This window comes from Scleropages formosus, chromosome 8 (assembly GCF_900964775.1).
Source record: "Scleropages formosus chromosome 8, fSclFor1.1, whole genome shotgun sequence".
Taxonomy (NCBI): Eukaryota; Metazoa; Chordata; class Actinopteri; order Osteoglossiformes; family Osteoglossidae; genus Scleropages; species Scleropages formosus.
The window spans coordinates 16,153,619-16,176,643 of NC_041813.1; the positions used below are offsets into that span (position 1 = coordinate 16,153,619).

At 40.9% G+C, this 23,025-nt stretch overlaps 2 protein-coding genes across 2 annotated transcripts; both read right to left on the minus strand.

Moving 5' to 3' along the window:
• Positions 1-11,612: 11,612 nt before the first annotated feature.
• stxbp2 (syntaxin binding protein 2) lies at positions 11,613-21,445 on the minus strand. Its single transcript, XM_018754601.2, has 19 exons — positions 20,845-21,445; positions 18,917-18,966; positions 18,621-18,702; positions 18,308-18,384; positions 18,021-18,096; positions 17,816-17,919; positions 17,572-17,720; positions 17,407-17,491; positions 16,327-16,457; positions 16,077-16,184; positions 15,772-15,829; positions 15,595-15,660; positions 15,415-15,495; positions 14,462-14,603; positions 13,993-14,099; positions 13,734-13,832; positions 13,536-13,621; positions 12,921-13,078; positions 11,613-12,801 (listed from the first exon to the last, which is right to left on the minus strand). The coding sequence occupies exons 1-19, from the start codon at positions 20,879-20,881 to the stop codon at positions 12,725-12,727; spliced, it is 1,773 nt and encodes a 590-aa protein (XP_018610117.1). The 5' UTR covers positions 20,882-21,445; the 3' UTR covers positions 11,613-12,724.
• Positions 21,446-21,541: 96 nt separating this feature from the next.
• Positions 21,542-22,988, minus strand: pet100 (PET100 cytochrome c oxidase chaperone). The gene is made up of 4 exons (XM_018754641.1): positions 22,906-22,988; positions 22,262-22,348; positions 22,067-22,099; positions 21,542-21,900 (listed from the first exon to the last, which is right to left on the minus strand). The coding sequence occupies exons 1-4, from the start codon at positions 22,930-22,932 to the stop codon at positions 21,811-21,813; spliced, it is 237 nt and encodes a 78-aa protein (XP_018610157.1). The 5' UTR covers positions 22,933-22,988; the 3' UTR covers positions 21,542-21,810.
• Positions 22,989-23,025: the final 37 nt, after the last annotated feature.

A 23,025-nucleotide genomic window follows, 5' to 3' on the forward strand; every position in this document is an offset into this window, starting at 1 on the left:
AAACAATGAATTAATGCAATTTTTGTAGTCCATCTAAACAGTTCACTTAATTTTCTGTGGCTCTCTATCATTACAGAACTGGGCCCATCAGCTTGTTTATTATTTACAATCTATATTTCATAACATAGACCATACCTTTACCAAACTAACAGTATTTATTTGTAAAGTAGCTCTCTGGATTAAATGACCTGCTAAAGTTTGAAATGTACATAAATAGATCTGTGTCTGTTTTTACTTTACAGCAACACTCCCATCATCAAAGTTGTGTCTACCTGAAATGGGTCTACTGTCCCAGAGTATGAGTGCATGTGCTGAGAGACAATGTACCGAATGGAAAAGGATAGAAATTCCACCAGTCCCCAGAGATTTACCTGAACACCTGAAAACTTGTTAAAAAGCTGACCCAGCTCAGGAGCATCTGTCAATTTTCTCTGATCATCTGTGTTACGGGCAGAGATTACGCGTAACCCTGGCAACGAATTTAGTAGCACAAACTGGTCATTAAGAAGATCTTTGGGTGTGGTGGCCAAGATGCGGAAAAGTTGATTTACATCTGTGTAAAGAGGACAGAGAGAGACGCAGAATCTTTGAATTCCTGTATACAAAAACAAATTATCTAAATATTTAACTACACTATAACAATGACATGTACACTCAATCCTCATATAACGGGGGACTGTACACAAAAAAAATGCTTGAATGGGTTTTGAAAATATATACAAACCTACATACATACATAGAATGGACTTATTCAGCACAATGGCATTTTTTTTCCTAGACTTAGAATAGGAGAAAAAAAAAAAGTTTAGTGGAAAGTTAGTCTGTTACCTACTACTGGTGGGGGGAAAAAGTTGCCTTTTCCCTTGGATTATTTCATCCAGTGGTAATTTTTTAAAAGGAAAAATTCAGTCCCAGTGTAAGGCAACTGCTGTGTGGCTTTGACTACCTTGTGCACTGGCAAAAAATAGTTTCATGATGGAAATATTTACAAAAAGTAGAATTAATAAAAATTATTTCATGATTAATAAAGAATGTTATGCAAATGAGGGGGGTGTGGTGGCGCAGTGGGTTGGACCGGGTCCTGCTCTCCGGTGGGTCTGGGGTTCGAGTCCCGCTTGGGGTGCCTTGCGATGGACTGGCATCCCGTCCTGGGTGTTTCCCCTCCCCCTCCAGCCTTAAGCCCTGTGTTGCCGGGTTAGGCTCCGGTTCCCCGTGACCCCGTATGGGACAAGCGGTTCAGAAAGTGTGTGTGTGTGTGTGTGTGTGTGTTATGCAAATGGCTGTGAGCACAGCTTGATAAAAACCAAATTAAACCAATAAAAGTGCGGTCGAAAAACAGGTAAAAGACATTCGGCTCTTTTGTAGATTTTCCCCATGAGCGTGCTCGCAAAACAGAGCATTTTAAAAACTAGTTAAAAGAATGCTGTGCTCCATGCCTGCTTCAGTAAAAGAGCCCTTTAACAGTAGTGTTTTAAGTTAAAAAAGTGTAAACAGTTACCCAGTGAGGCACTTCTTAAAAATGAGAACCACAGTTGAAAAGCTATCCAGGATAGGTTAGAACTGCTTTTTCCAGAAACACTGAGCTATAAATAAGATAAAATGATAATAAAAAGAGGCTACTAAAAGGGAAAGGGGGGCATGGTGGTGCAGCGGGTTTGGCCAGGTCCTGCTCTCCGGTGGGTCTGGGGCTCGAGTCTCGCTTGGGGTTCCTTGTGACAGACTGACGTCCCGTCCTGGTGGTGTGTCCCCTACCCCTCCAGCCTTATGCCCTGTGTTGCCGGGTTAGGCTCCGGTTCGCCACGACCCCACTTGGGACAAGTGGCTTCAGACAATGTGTGTGTGTGTGTGTGTGTGTGTGTGTGTGTGTGTGTGTGTGTGTACTAAAAAGGACACTACTTTCCTCTATTGTTAGTACATACAGTATTTCCAACAACTGAGAAAGTTCCCATACTTCCCGAACAGCCCCCAGACCATTGTAACGTTGCACTGGGCAAGTGATTGACTAGTTACAAAAAATGTTTTTGCTAAAATACCTTGATATTATCATTGTCATGCATAAAATCTTTTATTTCAGTATTGTAATTTTAAATAAAATGTCATACTTGTCATCTTTGAACTAATTTTTACTCCATTACAAATAATGGTAATCCAGCCGTCATACAATGAGAAATTAACCTAATGGGGTAGTTTTATAGAACAAGTTAAGCCCGCTATATGAGGAAAGCCTGTACACATCACTGTAATACAGAAAGAAGCGAACATGTTTGAGGCGACAGACAGACCGATGTAAGTGACAGTTGTCTCTTTTGGGGAAGAAGGGGTCTTATCAGGGTCAGAAGTACAGTTCTCCTCAAGCAAGCGCCCCCACTGCACATGATGTAGGAGAGTAAGGAAATCTGGGGATCCTGAATGAGAGTCTTCTCCCTGCTGGTCATGAACATCAACCATCAGAGACTGACCCATCACAGATAAGATTCAAAAAAGATTAGTTTAATTGCAAAAAAGATTACTTCGGGAAAACAGAGTAAACAAGTGTCAAACACAGAATTACAGATTTCAAAGTAGCTTCTCTCCTGTATTATCAGCAAAAGATTACAGACCGGAGCTGGATGATCAGTGCTGTTCAGGTTCAGGGCAGGAGTGGCAGAGGCCGATTTCTTTGGAGTCTGGTTGTGGGACACAGGTCTAGGGCGGTCATGGCTGGGGGAAGCAGGTCTAGAGTGGATAGTGGTGCTGGAGTCTAGTGACTCAGGTTTAGACTTTGGTTTAAGTAGCACTTGGGTAGCAGAGCCTTGTTTGTCTTCCATCCCGTTGCCCTGGATAAGAAACAATGTGGGGGCTTAATTACTACAAGTTTAATATTTTACCTCCCTTAACTACCTGTACTCAAGTACCTGGTGCATAGTTATTACGCAACTATAGCACAGTCAACTGCCTTTGAATTACTGTCTAATTATAGCACAAGAGACCTGCACTTGTTCTTACCAGGCTGCCAACCTGGTTGGCTTTTTGTGAAGTGTCCTTTTCCTCAGCTCCATCCACATGGCTGTCAGAGAGCACATGGAGTCCTGGCAATGACGCATTCATTGACACACGTTGATCATCAAGACGACAGCTCTGAGTGTTGGCCACAAGGTTCAAAAGCTGATCCATATCAGAATCTGGGAAATAGGGACATTTTCGCTAATTATAACATTAGTTGTTTCAAAAACAAACTTTTCAATGATCATCATAATTTTTTCAAACAAAATGCAAATGTATATAGCTTATGTTTTGAGAAAGGCAAATCTGTGCAAGGGCTGAGAGATTCTGAGGCTTTAAAACAGACCAGTTGCAGAGGAGGATCTAGGGTTCTTCTTGTTTTGGTCTAAGACACAGCGCTGCTCCTCCATTCGTCCACTTTGTACATGACTAAGGAATGAGAAGAACTCATCCTCGTCCTCAGCATCTAATTCTGTCCCCTGTGGGAAAAGTACAGAGGGTCTAGTCATCTCTTCAGCTACTACATGGGAAGATCTGTTCAGATATGCAGTTACTGAAATAAGAAATATCTTTGAACCAGCTTCAAATGAATTTTTTAATGAAGATTAACACACCTGAATTGACTGATATGTGCTGTTCTGAATCGCCTCTTTATCTGTGCCAATAGAGTTAGATGTGGGTCTCTTTGGGTTCTGATTGAAGGAAGCTGGTCCTCGGAGATTCTGGCTGGGAGAGGTAGATCTGGACTTGACTTTCATGGAAGGAACCTGTGACCCAGGGTTCAGAAGGACACGTGGAGCAGAACATCGCTGTTCTTCCTTCCTGGGACACTAGACAAAAATCAAATCCTTTAATGCGCCATTTTTCCTCATTATTGTTTCTGCACGATACTTGTACTAATTTTACTTTCTGTTATAAGGGACTGTACTTATTTATTGCATATAGGTCCTTGCTACCTGGACTTAATTACCTTACCTTTTCCATACTCTTATTTTACAAAATACTCAAAATGTATTGTTTTTGTAAAATTTCTTACCACAATGCCTAGGTGGTTGGCTTTCTCGCTGGTCTTTATTTCCGCCAGTTCACCCATATGATTAGCAGAGACCACATGAAGTCCTGGCATTGAAGCACTCATTAACACACGCTGATCATCAAGACGAGAGCTATGAGATTTGGTCACAAGGTTCAATAGTTGATCCATATCAGAATCTGGGAGAGAAGGGGGGAAAAAAAAGTCAAAAACTGAATTACAACATCAAGTGCTCAATTAGGATAGAAATAAGATTTACCAAAAGTTCTACACAAGTGTTTAAGTGTTCTTTAAAGAACAACTGATATGGTTCAAGGATATGAGTGAGTTTGTGATCTCAGCACAGACCTGTTGGACAGGAGCCTCTAGGGATCTTCTTGTTAGGGTCCAGGATGCAGCGCTGCTGCTCCATACGTCCCCTCTGTACATGACTGAGGAAGGAAAAGAACTCATCCTGGTCTTCATCATCTACGTCCACCCTCTGTGGGAAAAGTGTCAAAGCACAAATAAAATTGTGGTGTCGAACAGTTATCAAAATAGTTTAATATTCCCACTCCGTAATAACAATTGATGCATCACTTTATTATTTAACATAAATAATTAGAATTACACACCTGATCTGGGGTATTACTGTTGTTCTGGATCTTCTCTCTACCTGAAGCAGGAGTCGCAGAAGCTGATCTCTTAGGTGTCTGGCTAAAGGACACTTGTCCATGGTTGTCCTGATTGGTAGATGTTGGCCTGGAGTGGACTTTTGCAGAGAAAGTCTTAGACTCAGAGTTCAAGAGGATATGGGGAGCAGAGCATCGCTGTTCTTCCAGCCTTGGGCCCTGAAGGAGAAAGAAAAAAATAATTGGACCAGAGATTGAGTGACTGATTGATTATTAAGCTTGCATGACATGATTGTCTGTCCACATCTGCCTATACTTTTTCACAGTCTATCTCCATAGCTACTTTGGCTCTACCATTTAGTTATTCATTACCTGTATGCACCTACTGCACAGTCATATCTCACCGAAATATTGTAAGGCATACTGCACTGTATCTGCAAAACTTTTTACCTCAGTGCCGAGTTGGTTAGGTTTCTGCCCAGTTTCCACTTTCACTTGTCCAACCAGACTACTAGAGACATGCAGTCCTGGTAATGATGTACTCATTGAAGCACGCTGGTCATCAAGGTGAGATCTTTGAGTATTGGCAACAAGGCTGAAAAACTGATCAATTTCAGAATCTGGCACAGAGAGAGAAAAGTGGATGAACAACCAGGAAATACATCTTAAAATGCATTTAAATTGTTTCAGTAAATTATGTATAATCAAAGCAACATAAAAGTGCCTGAATGTTTTGCACCAAGATACTTATATCACTGATAAATATTATGCCTGATAGTATAGCACAGACCTGTGGGGGTATTGGTTGATTGGGTGTTCTTGTCAGGGTTGATCACACAGCGCTGCTCCTCCATATGGCCCCTCTGTACATGGCTGAGAAAGGAGAAGAACTCCTCCTGGTCTTCAGCATCTAAGCCTGCCCTCTATTAGAAAAAAAAAATTGTGTCCAGTCATCAGTTAGGCTGCAGCATGGGATCAGGCATTCAGATATAATAAAGTTCTATTCATCCACAAGTCTATGAACTGGAGACAAATTCTGAATCCAGTGATCAATGACAATATCACTGAAGACTTCTCAGTTATCTTTTAACAAATGAGGACTTTCTGAAAATTTACATACCTGAGCTGAGTGATTTGTGCTCTTCAAGACCTTTTTATCTGGAGCTGGAGTGACAGATGCTGATCTCTTTGGAGTCTGGTTGAAGGACACTAGACCTCGGAGGTTCTGGTTGGGAGAGGAAGATCTGGAATCGGAGTTCATGGAAGGAGAATGAGACCCAAGACTCAGAAGGTTATGAGGAGCAGAGCATTGGTGCTCCTCAATTCTGGGGCCCTGGAGAAAAGACACAGAACATAAGAACTTCAGAAGGCTTGGGTCTGAAGGTTCAAGACTTGTCTGTTCTTGTCTACATGTACCAATTTTTATCTTCTCATCCACATCCATGCGCAAACCTCACCAAAACAAAACCAAGTACACTTTCTAGTATCGGTAAAGATTTTTACCCCCACAACCAGCTGGCTGGTCTTTTGTCCAGTCTCCATTTTCACCAGTCCATTGAGATGACTCACAGAAACAACATGGAGACCTGGCAATGATGCACTCATTGAAGCACGCTGATCATCAAGACGACATCGTTGAGTATTGGCCACAAGTCCAAAGAGGTGATCCAAATCAGACTCTGGAAAAAGAGGAAGTATGACTGATTATCCCTGACCACTTTATTGAAAAGTATTAATCACAACTATTTTAAATAAAACATATGTTTATGTTTCCATTTATTTTTGGGCAAGAAGCATCCAATTAAGGGGTTTATGGGTCTGAGGACTAAGCATGAACCTGTTGGAGAAGAGGAACAAGCGGTCTTCTGGTGAGGATTGCTGACATGGCACTGCTCCTCCATACGTCCCTTCTGTACATGACTGAGGAAGGAGAAAAAGTGATTCTGTTCCTCACCATCTAAGTCTGACCCCTGTTGGAAAAGTAAAACATTGGGCTATTGCATGGAAAGAAGTACTCATGCTCCTTTTGGAATGGACTGGAAAGAAAAACCTTCGTTGTTTACCTTGTTGATAATAATGCAGCTAGAATAAGCTGTACACACCTGAGCCGAGTGATTTGTGCTGCTCTGGACCTTCTCTTTATTTGCTGCTGGAGTGACAGATGCTGGTTTCTTTAGAGTCTGATTGCAGGACACTGAACCTTGGAGGTTCTCTCTGGGAGAGGAAGGTCTAGAGTGACCTTTGGTGGAGGTAGTCTGAGACCCGGGGTTCAGGAGGATATGGGGAGCAGAGCATCGCTGGTCCTCCATCCTTGGATGCTGGACAGAAAAAAAACAATGGAACCTCAGAGGCTTTATTACTGGTTCTGCAGCTTATCTTGCCTACCAACTTGTGTTTAACTGCCTGTACTGATCTAAAGCCCACATGGAACTGACCCATAGCTGTCGAACTGCTGCATAATTATAACAGATGGCACTTGTAAAAAGACTCACCAGACTGCCAAGATGGTTTGCTTTCTGTCTAGTATCCATTTTCACCAGCCCACCCAAATGATTAGCTGAGACCATGGGAAGGCCTGGCATTGATGCACTCAACACACACTGATCACTATGAGAGCTCTGATAATTGGGCACAAGATTTAAAAGACGATCCATATTTGCATCTGGAAAAGATTTTTGTGTATAAGGAAAGAATGTAAGTATACATTTTGTTTAATGTAGTTTGTTGATATTAAGATATTAAGATAAATATTATGAAAGGGGTTTTCATCTTTAAGACTTGAGCACAGACCAGTTGAAGAGGTGAATCTAGGGTTCTTCTTGTTGGAGCCCAAGACACAGCGCTGCTCCTCCATTCGTCCACTCTGTACATGACTGAGAAGTGAGAAAAACTCATCCTTGTCCTCAGCATCTGGGTCTTTTCTCTGTTGGAAAGTTGCAGTGTCCAATCACTCAGGAAGCCACAATGTAGAAACTGTTATTTAGTATTGCTTTTTACTCCAGTAATACTATTTCAATAGATCAGAATAAACACAACAGTTTCATTATTTCATAAGCAGTCATAAGAAGTGATGGAACATGTTTTTAATCACTGTTTCACGAGTAAAGGGCTATAACAAGCACTACATACCTGAGTTGTGTGATTTGTGCCATTTTGCATCTTTTTATCTGGAGCTGGAGTGATAGAGGCTGATCTATTTGGGGTCTGTTTGGTGGACACTGGACCTTCCATGTTCTGGCTGGCAGAGGAAGATCTGGAGTTGACTTTTGTGGAAGGAACCTGAGTGCCACAGTTCAATAAGATATGGGGAGCAGAGCACCGCTGCTCCTCCATCCTGGGGCCCTGGACAGAAGACAAAAAAGGAATCTCAGAGACCTGACCCCTGGTTTTGCAGGTTGCAAAACCCATTTGTCCTCACTTACCTTATTTATGGCCTGTGTGCCTGTCCACATCTATAGACAAATCTCTCAGAAATAATGACCAAATACTGGCCAAGTACACTGTGAGGCATCTGCAAAGATTCTTACCGTGATGCCAAGATAATTGGCTTTCTGTCCAGTCTCCACATTCAGTATTGCACTCAGATGATTCGCAGGAACAACATGGAGTCCTGGTAATGAGGAACTCATTGACAGCCGCTGATCATCAAGACGACAGTTCTGAGTGTTGGCCACAAGGTTCAAAAGTTGATCCATATCAGATTCTTGAAGGAGAGGTAATCCTATTTTAGTACACAGTTCACTGATCATCATAATTACAGTAAATAAAAGTCATTTATGTGCTTGGATATTTTTGGGAAAGAGATATCCATGAAAGGCATGGATACGAACCTGGTGAAGAGGGTGTACAAGGGGTCTTTTTGACAGGTTCAAACACACAGCGCTGCTCATCGATGCGTCCTCTTTGTACATGACTGAGCAAGGAGAAGAACTCATACTGGTCCTCACTGACTGAGGCTCCTCCATTCTGGACAGCAAGGTGGATTGGTAGAAATCAGCTTTTTCAGAGCAGATTACCACTAAAATGTATTCATCTCGAGTTAGCTGGAATTAGGGGAGGAACCCAACCCAACTTTAATTCTACATACACTGTAGGCCCAACATAACGTGGATGGCGGGCTCCAAACTTCCATGCCGCGTTTTAAGAGCATCTGAGTTGTAACGAGTTTCCGCTTTTGACGAAGATTGGAGAGTTGAGAGAACATTAACTTAAGTAAAAGCAACCATCCATACACGTGTGCAAGCGAAAATAAGTGAAACTTCGTCGCGAACATCCTTCATAATTACTAATAACACTGAATAAATTGCAATTCAAGAATTCTTGTTTTTATTGATGAACCACAATCAATGAACTTGTGTGATAAAGTTGTGACAAATTCTGTAACATTAAATGCACCTCTTCATAAATTCCTCACACATTTTTTTTCTTGTAAACATTATTTAGGCCTACCAGAAACTTGCAAACTAAAGTATCTACAATTTAAAGTCATATTTGGACCAAGAAAATTTACACCAAAAAAAAGATTGTGGAAATAAAAGTCTTTACAGCTTGAGTGAGAAAACAACTAAAAATGTTGACATTTTGTGAAAAACCTTTCAAACAGTACCTTTTGATACAAGGTACCGTTTGAAAGGTTTTTCACAAAATGTCAACTTTTCTTTTTAAAAAAATTTTCACTGTATGTCTGTGTTGTTCTAATCGCTTTGCATAACTTTACTTTTCGACTTTTGCAAGTGTGTTTAGGAACCACCCAGATTTGAAACACATGGAAAGGAATTGATCGAAAGAAAGTGAAGTCCAACATCTGACCACATTCCTTATATTCAATCCCGCGTCGTATCCAGCCACGTTGGTTATATCGGGTCTACAGTGTATTCCCAGAATCTGAAGAAAGTCAGTACTTAGATCAATTGTCAAATGAATGTGAAGAACATAGGATGCAGAAGATAGCATAACATTCCATTCTTTTGTACTTGGAATAACATGATGGAATAAGTAAACTGTTAAACAGCACATGATGTGCTGTATTTCTCACAGTGACATACCGGTCCGACGCCGTTTCCTCCATTCCGCGTTTCTTTCATTGCATCAACAGCTGTCATTGTTGTGGTTCCTCAAAAATCAACAAATGTGAGATGCAATAAACTGAAAATAATCCAATTGCAAGTGAAACTACAAAATGGTCTCACTGATAGGTGAAGTCAACCCAAAACAAAATTCAAAAAAAAAAAAATGAGAAATGTCCAATATGAAGGGTTCAAGAGAAATGTTGTATTCACGATGGTGGCATCTAACTTTTCATCCACATCCACATGCGCATGAAGCAGACAGCAACTGTCCAGGGTGCTTTTAAAACAGCTTAAGGCTATAGTTCAAAGCTAGCTGCACAAAATGCTCCAACCCGTATCTTCCATCAAAATATTAGTATCCTAATCCTAGATCAAATGAAATAATCCTCTGGCATGGGGGGGAAAATTATCATTTTCATTAATTACGGCACCCTGTTGGGTTATGACCAACATTATTACTGTAAATCCTGCTGTTAATTTGTCTTTTTGTGATGTACTGCTCATGTGCATGACCCACAAACATCAGATTCGTGTCATTTTATCTGAAGCCATATTCAAACAGCAAAGGATTCAGTGAAGCTCTGCAGAACAAAAAGCAGAATCTCTGAATAACTTTAACCAAAATTACTGAAAATAATTTTTTCCCAGCTTTTTCTAGGCATGTTTTCAGGGGGTTATTGCCACATGTTGGTCTGGAACAGCAATAATTGGAAAGACAGCTATCAAAAATATTCCGTGAAGAAATAGTAATAGGAAGTTAAATAATACCTTAATTATATCTGTCCCATATACAGAATTAATTTAAAACAAGTTTTAAATTAATGCTAAAATGTTTAAATGTTTAGTTTCTTTTGGCTGCTGTTGCTGGTGACAGTTGCACTGCAATAGATGCAGTTATTTAAAAATACCTCAGAAAGCAAGCGGCATTAATGGATTTGAAAAGTATATCCTACGAGGAATCCAGAATATTTCAACACGTAAATTTCTATTTATATATTCCTGTTTTATGTAAGTGGTAAATTAGATGCGGACCTTTTCCCCTTAGTAAGAAAATTTCAAAATGTATATATAGTGTTCTCTGCTTTGTAGAACTACACTGCTTTTAATCTCCATAAAAAGCAAGCTATGTACATATTTTAGTTTGTGCATATAAGTTCAATTCAATTTATTTTTATAGAGCGCACTTCTCACAGTGACACAGAGCACTTGAACACAGGCATAAGGCAAAGAAACAAAGACAGTTGACTACAGACTAGCGTAATACATTATCAATACTTTTATAGAGCTATAAGTATACTACTGGCCACGGAAGAAAGGAACAAAAAACTCCCAACTGAAAATCAAGGGAGAAAAGAAAACCTCTGGGGGTCCAAGTGCCAGTGGCTGCCCACTGCTCCTGGGTATTCTAGATTAAATAATACTTCTAAGTCAGTTTACAATTATATTTTACATGAGTATATATTTTATTCGTGGTGATGAAGCATGTAGGTTTCAAAGGATCTGTCAAATGTGTCTGTCCAGATGTTTTCAGATGATGTTTTAGCAACATTTCAGATACAGAATGGGACAGGAACACAGTCCCCAGCTTCACTGTAAATAACTGAATGGTTTTCAAGTGGTAATAGACATGTCATCTTAGTCACTGATATACAGAAGGAAAGATTTGTAATCATAGTCACTCATTGATGCTAACCGCTTGTCCTGGTCAGGATTGTAGTGGTTCAGAGCCTATTTTGGAATCACTGCATGCAAGGTTGAAGGGTTATACCCTGGACATGCATGCATTATGATGCAATTTAGCATCACCACCCAACCTAAACTGCATGGCTTTGGACTGTGGGAGGAAACCAGAGCACCAAGAGTGACCACACACTAACATGGGAAGAACATGCCAACTTCACATAGGCTGAGCTGGATTTGAACCTGCACCCAAACAGTCCAGGTGCTGTGAGAAGGCAGCACTGCCTGCTGTGCCACCATGCATCCCCGTTGATGAATGTGTTCTCAACTCACTTCTCTGCCATTTTTGAACATGGTGAACATATTCATGAGATGCAATTTATAGCAGACTTGAAACAAATTCCATGTGCATATAGTTTATTTTAACTGGCCCAACAAACTTATTTCAGCCCTTCCTAAACACAATTTATGAAAGTGCATAACTTGTGGGAAGAAAAGTTCAAAACTGAGGAGAAAAAACTACTGACCGAAAAAAAAAAAAAAAAAAACACACCTTTGTCTACAAGAGTCATTTCAGTTTTGTGAACTTCTATAAATTTAAGCAATAAACACATGAAAAAAGGAGACAATGTGCTTAAGACTACTGCAAACACTTTTTCACCGTGAGAAGTGGGTACACAAGAACGATTAACATCTGTAAAGATTTACAAAGGCACAAGCTGCGCCACATGTTGATTCCAGAAATTTCAGTGGAATTAGGAATGCACTGATCAATCACAAGATACACGTTAAAATATTATTTAACTTACAAAAGTGACCCAGTACTGGCAGAAAGGCCTATACAGAACAGGTTAGATGTCCATAGCGTGGATGACAGTGTAAAGACCACAGTTCAGACACTGCCATTTCAAGGAGCAAAACAGATCAAGAACACATACTTTGGTATATTTGCAGATATTGTTAGAACTAAATGAAAATCTGTTACATATGAACTTTACACAGCAATTCACAACAAATGAAGCAGTTTCAGACATGATTGTGGCATTTCATCATGCACCACACCAGCTGCAACTGTGGAGCATTTATACATGCACTAATCAATGATGCTGCCATGGTGACTGCACGTGGTGCAGAAGAACCATTTATTCCCTTTCACAGTGTCCTTGGGTGGAGTTCAACCTGGAGGGGCAACTAGTGGATGCCCACTGAATTTTGACATGGTTGATTTGGGATGCAAGTCAGAGGAAGCTGGCAGAAACTGCGTGTGACCATTACATTCAATTGAGTGCACTGTGTAAGAAGGTCAACAAGCAGACACACAATACCAACGCCAGGGCACAGAGGTTGGACTATGAGACCTGGGAGGGCTCATCCAAATTTTTCAGGCTGTCCAGGAAGCTGGTTGGTGTGAGAATGTGAGAGGAGCCTGTGGGGAGACAAAGATGACCATGACTAACGGAACTGATATTGAATGTGAAAGTTTACAGTGGTCTGTGGTACTAGCCTGGTGATGTAATACATTAATCAGTCCTACTTCTCACTCACCAATCAACACTTCCCACTTGGCATCAGTGGCACGGGTGACCTCATACGCACTCCGCATCTCCGAGTGGGACACACCCCCAATCACAAAGACAATGAGACGTGGGCCACTGCGGTACTCTGCTGCCGTCTTGTTCTTGTGCCAGTGTCCAACTCGTGCACTGCCAGGAACAAAAGGAGGAGTTAGAGGGAAACAGCTTCTTCCACTAACTCCAGGCTGAACACTTTACACTGCAGTTTTACCTGGTTTGGTTGACTGATGTGCAGGGTTCAGCACATGGAATTTATGTTGCCATTTGAACATATTACTTTGTGGCACAGAGAAGTGTGGCCATGCTCACCCCTGTGATTATCACTGCACCTGGCTAATGACGGTCAGGTGAAGCAATGTTATTTTAAACGGACAGATTAAGCAAAGGACTTGTAAAAAAATTAGGACTTCAGAACTGATGTGGATGGAGATGCTGCCCAGTACAAGTGTTTTATGTTTCATTTATGTTTTTTTACAGTTGGTTTTATATATTTAATAAAAGAAGTCAAAGTCTTTCTAAATTTGCACCTGTCCCCATTCTGCCAAGTCTTCTAGCAGTGCCTTTGACCCCTGACATGCTGACCCACCTGACAACAGTCTTTTTGGTAGTCACTGGAGCATGTTCAGAAATGAACGGCCACAGCTTTTTATCCAGCTTGTCCTCTATAGCATTCTGGGAGACAAAAGAGAGAAGCGTGGTACCTCAAATGGAGAGAATGACAGACAGAAACACCGACCAGCTGCATGGGTTAATTTTCACCACAAACCAATGCCCTCCCACACACCTCCATCACATCCTTGATAACAGGTGTCCATCGGGAAAGTTGGTAGGTGCTCTCCGTGCGCTCCTTTCTAACTGGTGGGACGTTCCCGGAGTTGGCCCCCTAAACCGAAAGAGTCACGATACAACTCAGGCGCCATGAATCTCACTATGGCTGCTAAGAATGTTCATCTGACTAGAACTGAAGAACATGTGTAAGTGAACAGGACCAACAGACTAACTCAGATTCATACAGGTATAATGGCAGTAGACACAGCTCTCACCCCTGCAATGATGGAGCAGCCTAAACGCTGGAGGTTGGTAACAATATGGCTGTCCTGTTGAACATTGGCATGCTGGATGAGCTTGGTCAGGTTCTCCTCACCAATGCCTGCATGGAGACCAGCAGCCATGGTAACACCCAGATAGCTGCAGTACACGTAGCTGCAAGTTACAGCTAAGCCTGCAATCTACAACAGCCTTGTTTGTGAATAAGTTGATTAAAAAAAATTCTCCAAGTATACCACCAATGAACTTACTATTCAAATATTCTAAAAGTGTTGCAAGGATTCTGGGTTGCCATGGTTAATAGCCACTGTTCCTGTACGAAGACCAGATTCCTTCAAAATTATAATGCAGTTCCTTGAGTCTTCTTGTGGAATACTTAAGCAAAATGAGAGCTATCTTTCTCATCAGCATGACTGACCAAAATGTTTCTTGAAGAAATTTCTGGAGCCATAATGAAGAACGCACCTTTTTTCTTGTGGAATATATAGAGCAGGATGATGCGAATCTTGTCGTAGGGCTGTATGTCATTGTTGAGCAGCACCGGGACAATGCTCTTCATAGCATCCTTGATGGGCTCACCCTCAGCATCTGTCCCCTTTGCCAGGTCCTAGAAAACACAACATATTGTTAAAAACATACCTGCCTCTAACCTAGGCCTCATGGATTAAGCCAAGCTTTCCAACAAGCAATCCTAAGACCCATTAGCTCTGTGTGGGCTCATATACATCTAAGCCTCAGCACATCTTCTGAAATAGGAATTTATGGGTAAATCACATTAGCCCCAAGATTATGATGCCAGCAGTTCCTGAGCTTTGGTTAAAGGTCACAACAGCAGCTTTTACGTAGTTTCCCACCTCTCAGGTATGTGCATGTGTTTCTGACATGCAGAACGTAGCAGATGTGTTTTCATATCAGTCCGCATTTATGAGAATGCCTTTGTTGCATTGGGGATCACAGTAATAGCTTGAGAGGTTTAAATGTCTTAAGTGTTGGTCTCAGTGTAGTATGTAGGCACTCAACAGGTGCGACTGGTGTTGTCTAAATTTAAGCGGCTTTGTCCTTTGTTTGTCTGGGTTAAAAAGGAACTGTGTTGCTGAGTGTGGTGTGACTTATCAGTGCTGAACTGACTCCTGTCTAGACCGCGGCCTCTGAGTGATTGATCCTTCATTCTGTGGCATAGATTTCATACCCCTAATCCTCTTCAATCTAAACTGTCCATTTCATTAAGGCTGACTGGAGGTCAACACATCCTCTGCATGGACAAGTGTAATAATGCAAGCACCCTACATGTCTCTGGGATGATCTAACGCAGAATCCAGCTGATATAAACAAAGACAACTAGAAAGGGGGGGGGGGGGGGGGGGGACAGTAGAAAAGTAACTGGATTCAGCTTGAAAATATGAGTCTGTAGTACCAACCTGCTCAACTTCACAAAGCTTGTCCAGATTTGCTTTGAACTTCTTCATGCAGGCCTCAGCAAGGTGGAGGTGAGTTGAGTACTAATACATGAGAAATTGAGTTTTCATAAAACACACACAGGCCAAGGATGATGATGTTTCAGAAGTTCAGAGTTCAGGAGCAAGCAGATTATAGCTTACCAGACTCAGCTCCTTCTGATACTGAGGCATCTTCTTCAGCATCTGAGAAAGGTCTTTGATGTTGGCCTGATAAGAAACACAACCACTGTCCATCATAACCTAAAGACTTCTGGAACCTCATACAAACAGTGGAGACAGTGAGTGACCATGAGCAGCTCCAAATGCAGCAGTACTTACCTTCTCTGTGGACATTCTCTTGCTTTCACAAAAGTTCCGCAGCAATTCTGTTACCTTCCTAGAAGAGAGGACAGGCATAGAAGCAGTGAGCACAAGAACATCTTCAGTTTACATCAGAAATCCACCTGATTCGAAATAGGCCACAGGACCTTCAAACTGGTCCTTGCAAGAAACAAATAAGCATTTCCTTATGTGGGTTTTTCTGGAATTTGGGTTTCGACAAAGGGAAAGCAAGCTGACACAAAACAGACTGATCGATGTAAGACAACAGACATATTTATGGTGTTTCATTGAGGAGACTGTACTTTGTGACATCAGCGATGTGCATGTGCCTCAGCTGAACCCAGAGCTCATCGTCTTCATCAAGGAGAACCTCTTTCTCACGCGATTCCCCAAGACCTGTTGTTTGGTACCTGAAAAGATATATTAACTCAGAGAAAGACAATTACTTAAATGCTGCAATAAGGGCAGCAATTATGATGATCTGGACTAGTTGAGAGGGATGCAAAGAATCTCTACTGGTTGTGTCAAATGCAATATGTCGTTCAAGCTCACTTGTAGATGTCTCCTTGAATGTCCAGAAGATCATAGACCATGGCCTGGAAGGTCAGCTCATGCAGGATTGGTGAAATAGGGTCATACCCACGGTCCACAATCAATAGCTGAGACCCTGCGTTGTCAGCTCCCTGCCAACACAACACATAACAGAACTGACCATTTAGAAACTACTGCGGTACTACCAAATTAGACACACACTATAATCAACATGCTGAAGAACAGCTGGGCACGTGCCAGTAAAAACAGGTAGAGATATTCACCTATTCACCTATTGCTTGAATGACACAAAGTTCTAATGTGAAAAAAAAAGGTCAAAGTCACCACTTAAAGTATTGATACATGCAAGTTTGAAGGATGTATATACCCAGGCAACATTAACATGGGAATCTGGTGTGATGAACTGGTCAAGATGAACAAGACACACTGAACAAAAACTCTACCAAGCCATTTTCACTCTGGACCACAGGGGCTAAAACACAAGGGGGCACATTTCAAAAAGCTAAATTTTCTAGAAACTCAGCTGCAGTTGAGCACAGATCAATTCTGCCTTTTAACAAAGCTACAAGTGTTCCAGAGAAATAAAATAATTTCAAGTAGAAGAATGTATTAAGATAGGGACGGAGACGATAAACAGCAGAAGAAAAAGACAAGTACATGCCTGCAGGGCTCCATCCAAAGGAGCAAGCTTTCAGCTGACAATGAAAGGAAAAAGTAGAGATTAAGAGTAAGGCAGGAAACATGACAAGAGAAAAGAAGACAAGAGGATAGCCATCAAAAATAAAACAATATTGTGCCAGCTCTAACTTCAATTGTTCATATTCATTTGTTTCACTGCCAATCCAAGGAAATTGTGGCAAAATCAAAGCAGGCAGTTAAACATGGAAGCACAAGGTCTTTCACAGAGCAGATGCTAAAACAGTCAGCTTCACGATTAAATTACATTTTTAATCACAGTTAAACAAGTAAATGTATACTGTACACAACCTTGCACTAATGCACTTGCAAAGCTGACTGTTATAATTCAGAACAATAAGTAAAATCAGTATTTGTTCTCCATGTTGCAGCAGATTTGCTCACCTCCCCCATGCTGGGGTTGTCTGCTTTGTGTGCATTCAGTCGGTCCTGCACCATCTCAGCCAAGGCGAGAGTCTCCTCAGCTCCCCTGAGGCACACAGAGAACATTGTTAAATTTGTCCTGATGTTCATGGTTGCCATGGAAACACATTCAGGTAAAGTCCATACTGGCGGTAGCGGACAGCAGGGTACTCCTTCAGGGTATCACAGAGGGTCGCAATCTGCTCAGCTAGTGCTTCCAACCTCCTGTTTCGCTCGTCCTTTGAGACCTGGCCATAGAACACCTTGAAGGAGCTGGGGTCATCCAGAGAGTATACCTGAGGAAGAGATACAGGGTTGCATCATAGGAGCAGGGTCACACAGGTGGCAAGGTGAACACTGTCAGATAGACTGGTAGTCTGCACATGCAAACCTGGGACTCATATGGCAGAAAGGCCACATTGATCTCCTTCAGGGTCTTAATGGAACGGGCCACTCTGGTTTTGGCGATCTGACTGAAAAGACCATCTGGACAAACTGGGAAACACAGATACAAATGTAAATTTGTTTAATTTCATTTGCAATCTCTGTCTCAAGAAATATACAGTACAGTTGTATCGAAATACACTGTCACTTACTATCAGTGAAGAACACGTGTGCTGCCTTGTAGGTGAAGGCTGTGTCTTTGAAGTCATTGATGAGAGCATTAACCGACTGTAGGAGACGTTGGCAGCAAGACATAGCGGATGAAGAAAATAAGGGAGGAACACAAAGTTTTTACTCTAATAACTACACAATTACCGCACAGTTAAAAGAACACAATAGGTTCACAACACTAATGACTGACAACCAAGTACTAATAGTCAAGAAATTACACTACTATAACTGTTGATGGTTAAGAGTTCAAGTTTCACATCCAGCTGACCTTCTCCACAGGAGAGATGAGGTATATGGCCTCTAGGCTGGAGATGGGCTCCCTGCGCTTGTTGATGTCCTCCACAACTAGAGTACAGAAAGAGACACACAATGTAGCTGGCAACCTGACCAGAGCCCCAAACTCCACACAGCCCAAAAAAAATTCCCCTCAGAAATATCGGAAAGTCCCACTGAACCCTCCATGCCCAAATCAATCCCCATAAAATGTGTGAAATCAATAACTGCAACTGAAAAAGCAATGATGAACAGCCTAATATCCCCACTAACCGCAACTCTCCCATGACCTCCTAAACCCTACTTACTAGTGACTCCCTCTGCCATGATGTCTGACATCTTGCAACAGGAAGACAGGATCCGCATGCTGATGTGATCTACAATCAGCACCTAGAGAGAGGGTGGAAAAATATTCACTGCTTTCCTATTCATTCATTTTACTGTGTGTAGTAGTTTGCTTACTTAATATTGTTGATTGTATGCTGAAAGCCTGCAGTATAAAAAGCAGAGAGGGATAAAGAAATGAGATTTTTGCATGGATGACATGTGATGCTTGACAAGTGGATTCAGACCCCTTCTGGAACATATGGGTCAACCTGCCTACCTTCCATTCTCCATCCTTCTTCACACTTTTGACCACTCCATTCAGGATTTCTGTAAAGTAGGAACAGGAGAGATTATAACTATTCATCACATTTCAGTCATTATACCCATATTGAGAAACACTATTCCCGATAAGAGACTTAACAGCGTCAACCATTAAGAAATGCAGATGCTTATCAATGACTCAGATACCATTTTATCTGATTTATTTGCTTTTTTTGGTCATTGTGCTTGGTTATATAAAACTTTTACTTCTGACTTCCATCCTGCCTCCCCAAAAGTAACAAAACATCTGAAAACAGAGAAGTCAAGGGTACATGCACAGTGATTGGCTAAGAGCATTTGCTCAATTTCACAAGTTCATTTTGATAGCAATGCCTGAAACATGATATGTTCTAAAATTAAACCTGTGACTTACAAACACAGCTAGAAACAGAATGACTAGTAAAAAAAAAAAAAGGGAGCATGCCACCACCAAGCACTTTGATATACACTTACAACTGCAGCAGAAAGCTAATTAAATGACTCAGCCTGTAGTAAAAACATAAATACTAAATGTATGACTTACACTACTTTTGAAGACCAACTGTTATCATTTAAAATCCAAGTACTCAGTATGCATCTCTGTAATAATGCTGCAACTTTTCATTGAGAGCTAGTGCTTTCTGTCATTTGACTGCCGTCTTCTTACAAGAAAATGTTTTTCCTGGATAAAGTCACTTTGGGGAATATAATTCCTCACGGTTACCTTCTAACTCAGCTTCTCAACAGGAAGACAAACGAGTCGTCCACACCACAATAATATTATTAAGGCTAGACTAAATGGTACAGACATTAAGTGTGCTGTTTTAAGGTGGTAAAACACACTAGATGAGTGTCATCTCAGGCAATAGCATATATCTATCTCCATTTACATATAGATTGTCAAAAAAAGGAAAAAAATCATTGAAAAGAATATGCAATGTTACTGTACACAAAAAATAACAGCTGTGAAAAATCTGTAGTAAGTAATAAGATTTGAGAAATGGATGTATCAATTGCTTGTGTCGGTGGAAAAAGAATGAATCAGTTGGATGAACACGATACGCTGCCTTGAACATGGAAGAACAAACCGCAAAATATTGCTATTCCAAGAACTATTTTATTTAAGTAAAGCTATATTAAATAATCCATTAGTCAGCTGTTGGCCACTTGACAAGACAAATCATTTTAAACGAAAAAAAATATATACACACATATTTATACACGTACACACATACATGCACGTACCCACAAAAACTAAAGACCTTATACAAGACATGGACCCCCTCCCCAAAAAAATTGACTACATTTCACGTTTCCACACAGCAGGGAACTTTACTGTATCAATTCAAGCTAAATACCTTGATCGAGAGTACAACAGCAGTGGGAAGATCCCAATGTCCTAAACCACTGCGCCACCTGCTGGCCTAATCACTGTTTTGTGCACAGTTATGTAGCTTATGGGAGTAATACAACTTTACTGTGATTGGACACAAAATACTTAGGAAATACCTAGTATCATACTACTAGTACTACTACTAAACAACAACAACACAGGAGGAACAAAGTAATTTGTCACGTAAACAACCACACCCTAACGCCCACAAATACATACAACCCGATCCGGTGTGTCAATAACTCTGCATACACCCCTTTTTAATCGTACGCAAGCGTTTGCAGCCAAAAAAGTAAGTGACATTTGACTCGTAACTCAGTGGACAGACTGTCAGCCCGCGGCTCAGTCAAGCTGGAAAAACAAGGAAGTCCGTTTGACGGCACGGAACGAGCACCTTCTGCCGTTACATCCCTTAATAACAAAATCTTAAGACTAACAAATACATAATTTACCATCAGTACTCCACGTCACGCCAGCTAAATTTGAAATTCGGTACTTTTTCCACCACTTACTCTCTCCCACCACCGCCTTCAAACCGCTCGGTGCCATCTTGCCACTTCCGCGTCGGAATTTTTTTTTTCTTTTGCTTTAAATTGTAATTGGTTGTCATAGCGGTGACGTCACAGCCGGGAAAAAGCGATCGCGTGACACAAGCAGGCATGACGTCAAATCGACCGTTTGTTTCGTTTGGCCTTTTAATTTTCTGACTTCCTACGTTGAAAAAAAAATGCTTTAACCATACCTTATAGGTTTTAAAAGAGGTTCAATAACATTTCTTTATGTCACTGTTGTCCCATTCAGATTGTGTAAAATAAGGAGATTCTGGAACTTATGGATTCCTTTTAGGCTGACCTTTACATTATCTAGATGGGTAAAAAAAATTATTTGTTTATGCCTCTCCACAAAATAATACATGTATGACAATCTGCAGATCTAGAATTGCACTGGCTTTGCCTTTGACAAATCAAAATGAAGATATGTGCATAACTCACTGAGCACACTCAGACAAAACCAAACTGACAGACTTCAGAATAAGGAAATTGGCTTAGACATTCTTAGAAAAGTGAACTTACATTATCTATACAAATGATGCAAATAATGAAAAAGTTGAGCCAAAGCACTGACATTTTAATTAAATAATATATTTACATTATAAACTCCAAAAGGAAACATCACTGAAAAATAAATTCATCAATCATTCAAAAGCACACTTAGAAACCAACACCACACTGCTGTGATTTTAAAAAAAAAGAAAAAAAAGAATGGACTTAAATATCTTGCTTATAGTGCCCCAAGGTGACTATAAAAGCAGGGTATGTTATACCTAATCATGCACCAATTACTGGGGCCCGCTTTCGTGGCACCATAGTACCCCATTAATCCCTCTCCATTCTTCACTTCCAAAGAATCCCCTCAAGGATCTCAAATTCTCTATGGTGGGCTGGTATCAGTCTCCTGCCTATTTGGGCTCCTCTTCCTCACTCTTTTGATGCTAGCCCAGCCTGTTTCAGCAGTCGTTGCTCCCGAAGCTCCCTCATGCGCTCTTTGAAGTCCTCCAACTCTTTTCTCTATTGTCAAAAAGAAAGTGAGTCACTATTTACCAATTTACACCTTCAAAAGAATCACACCTCCTACCACACTTGTCTTAGTGCCATATTACATTACACAGAGATGGAAATAACTGAGCACAGAAGTTGTTAGCACTGCTATTGCTGCTAAAAACTGAATGCTGACCCGTATATCCTCATCGGGGGGGCAGATCTCCCTCTACATGACGACAGCAGTGGGAGGCATCAAATACCAGGGACAGTGGGAGAAAAAGAACAAATGAAAACATGTCAATGAATTAACCAGTTGAACTTGAACTAAAAATTATTTAAAAAAATAAAAATCAAGCAGTGAATGGCGAGGAACACAAACTGTACAGACCTTTCTCTTCACCACATACTCCTCAAAGTACTCTGGCTGATTTGAGATCCAGAACATGGCCACAGGGAAGGAAAGGTACAGCATCATCTGAAGAAAACAAGCAGATCAGATGTCACTTTTTACCTGTGACTTAAATTTTCAATTATTCATTCAGCAGATGCTTTTCTTCAAAGTGACATCATACAATTCAGCCTGGGTGCATCAACATGCAATGAAAAACATTGATACATCTATTTCTCCATGATTGAATTCAACTGCTTCTACTGTAGGAATCGATTCCCGTGGAAACTATCCCGAAGTGCGAAAGGACCGGTGGCGGGTACCAATGGACGGGAATGCAGAACACACTCTAAGTCTGAGCAATTCATAACCAAAAATATTTAAGCAAAAAATCTTAAGGAAATGCCTCGCTATTTACAACTTACCACCAAAAGCGCGGCAAGGTGAACTAATTATATCCTGGTCTACCGTCTGGTGCGTGTGTTTTCTGTCAACCTCAATTCGTGTGATAATGTCGTTATCCTTAGCCAAACTATATCCGCAACAGTTTTTCGAAAATTGGGTTATATTTCACCATTTCTCTATAAAATCTACGAAATAACAGTTATTTCCGTCTAAACGTAAAAATTATATGAACCACATACCCGGAAAATTTCTATCTTGACTCCCATTTCTTCAGCCTTCCCTTACGCTTCCGTTGTAGTTACATACCATTGGTTATTCCCAACTGTCAGTCAATAAATCATCCAATCAGTGGTTAGCAA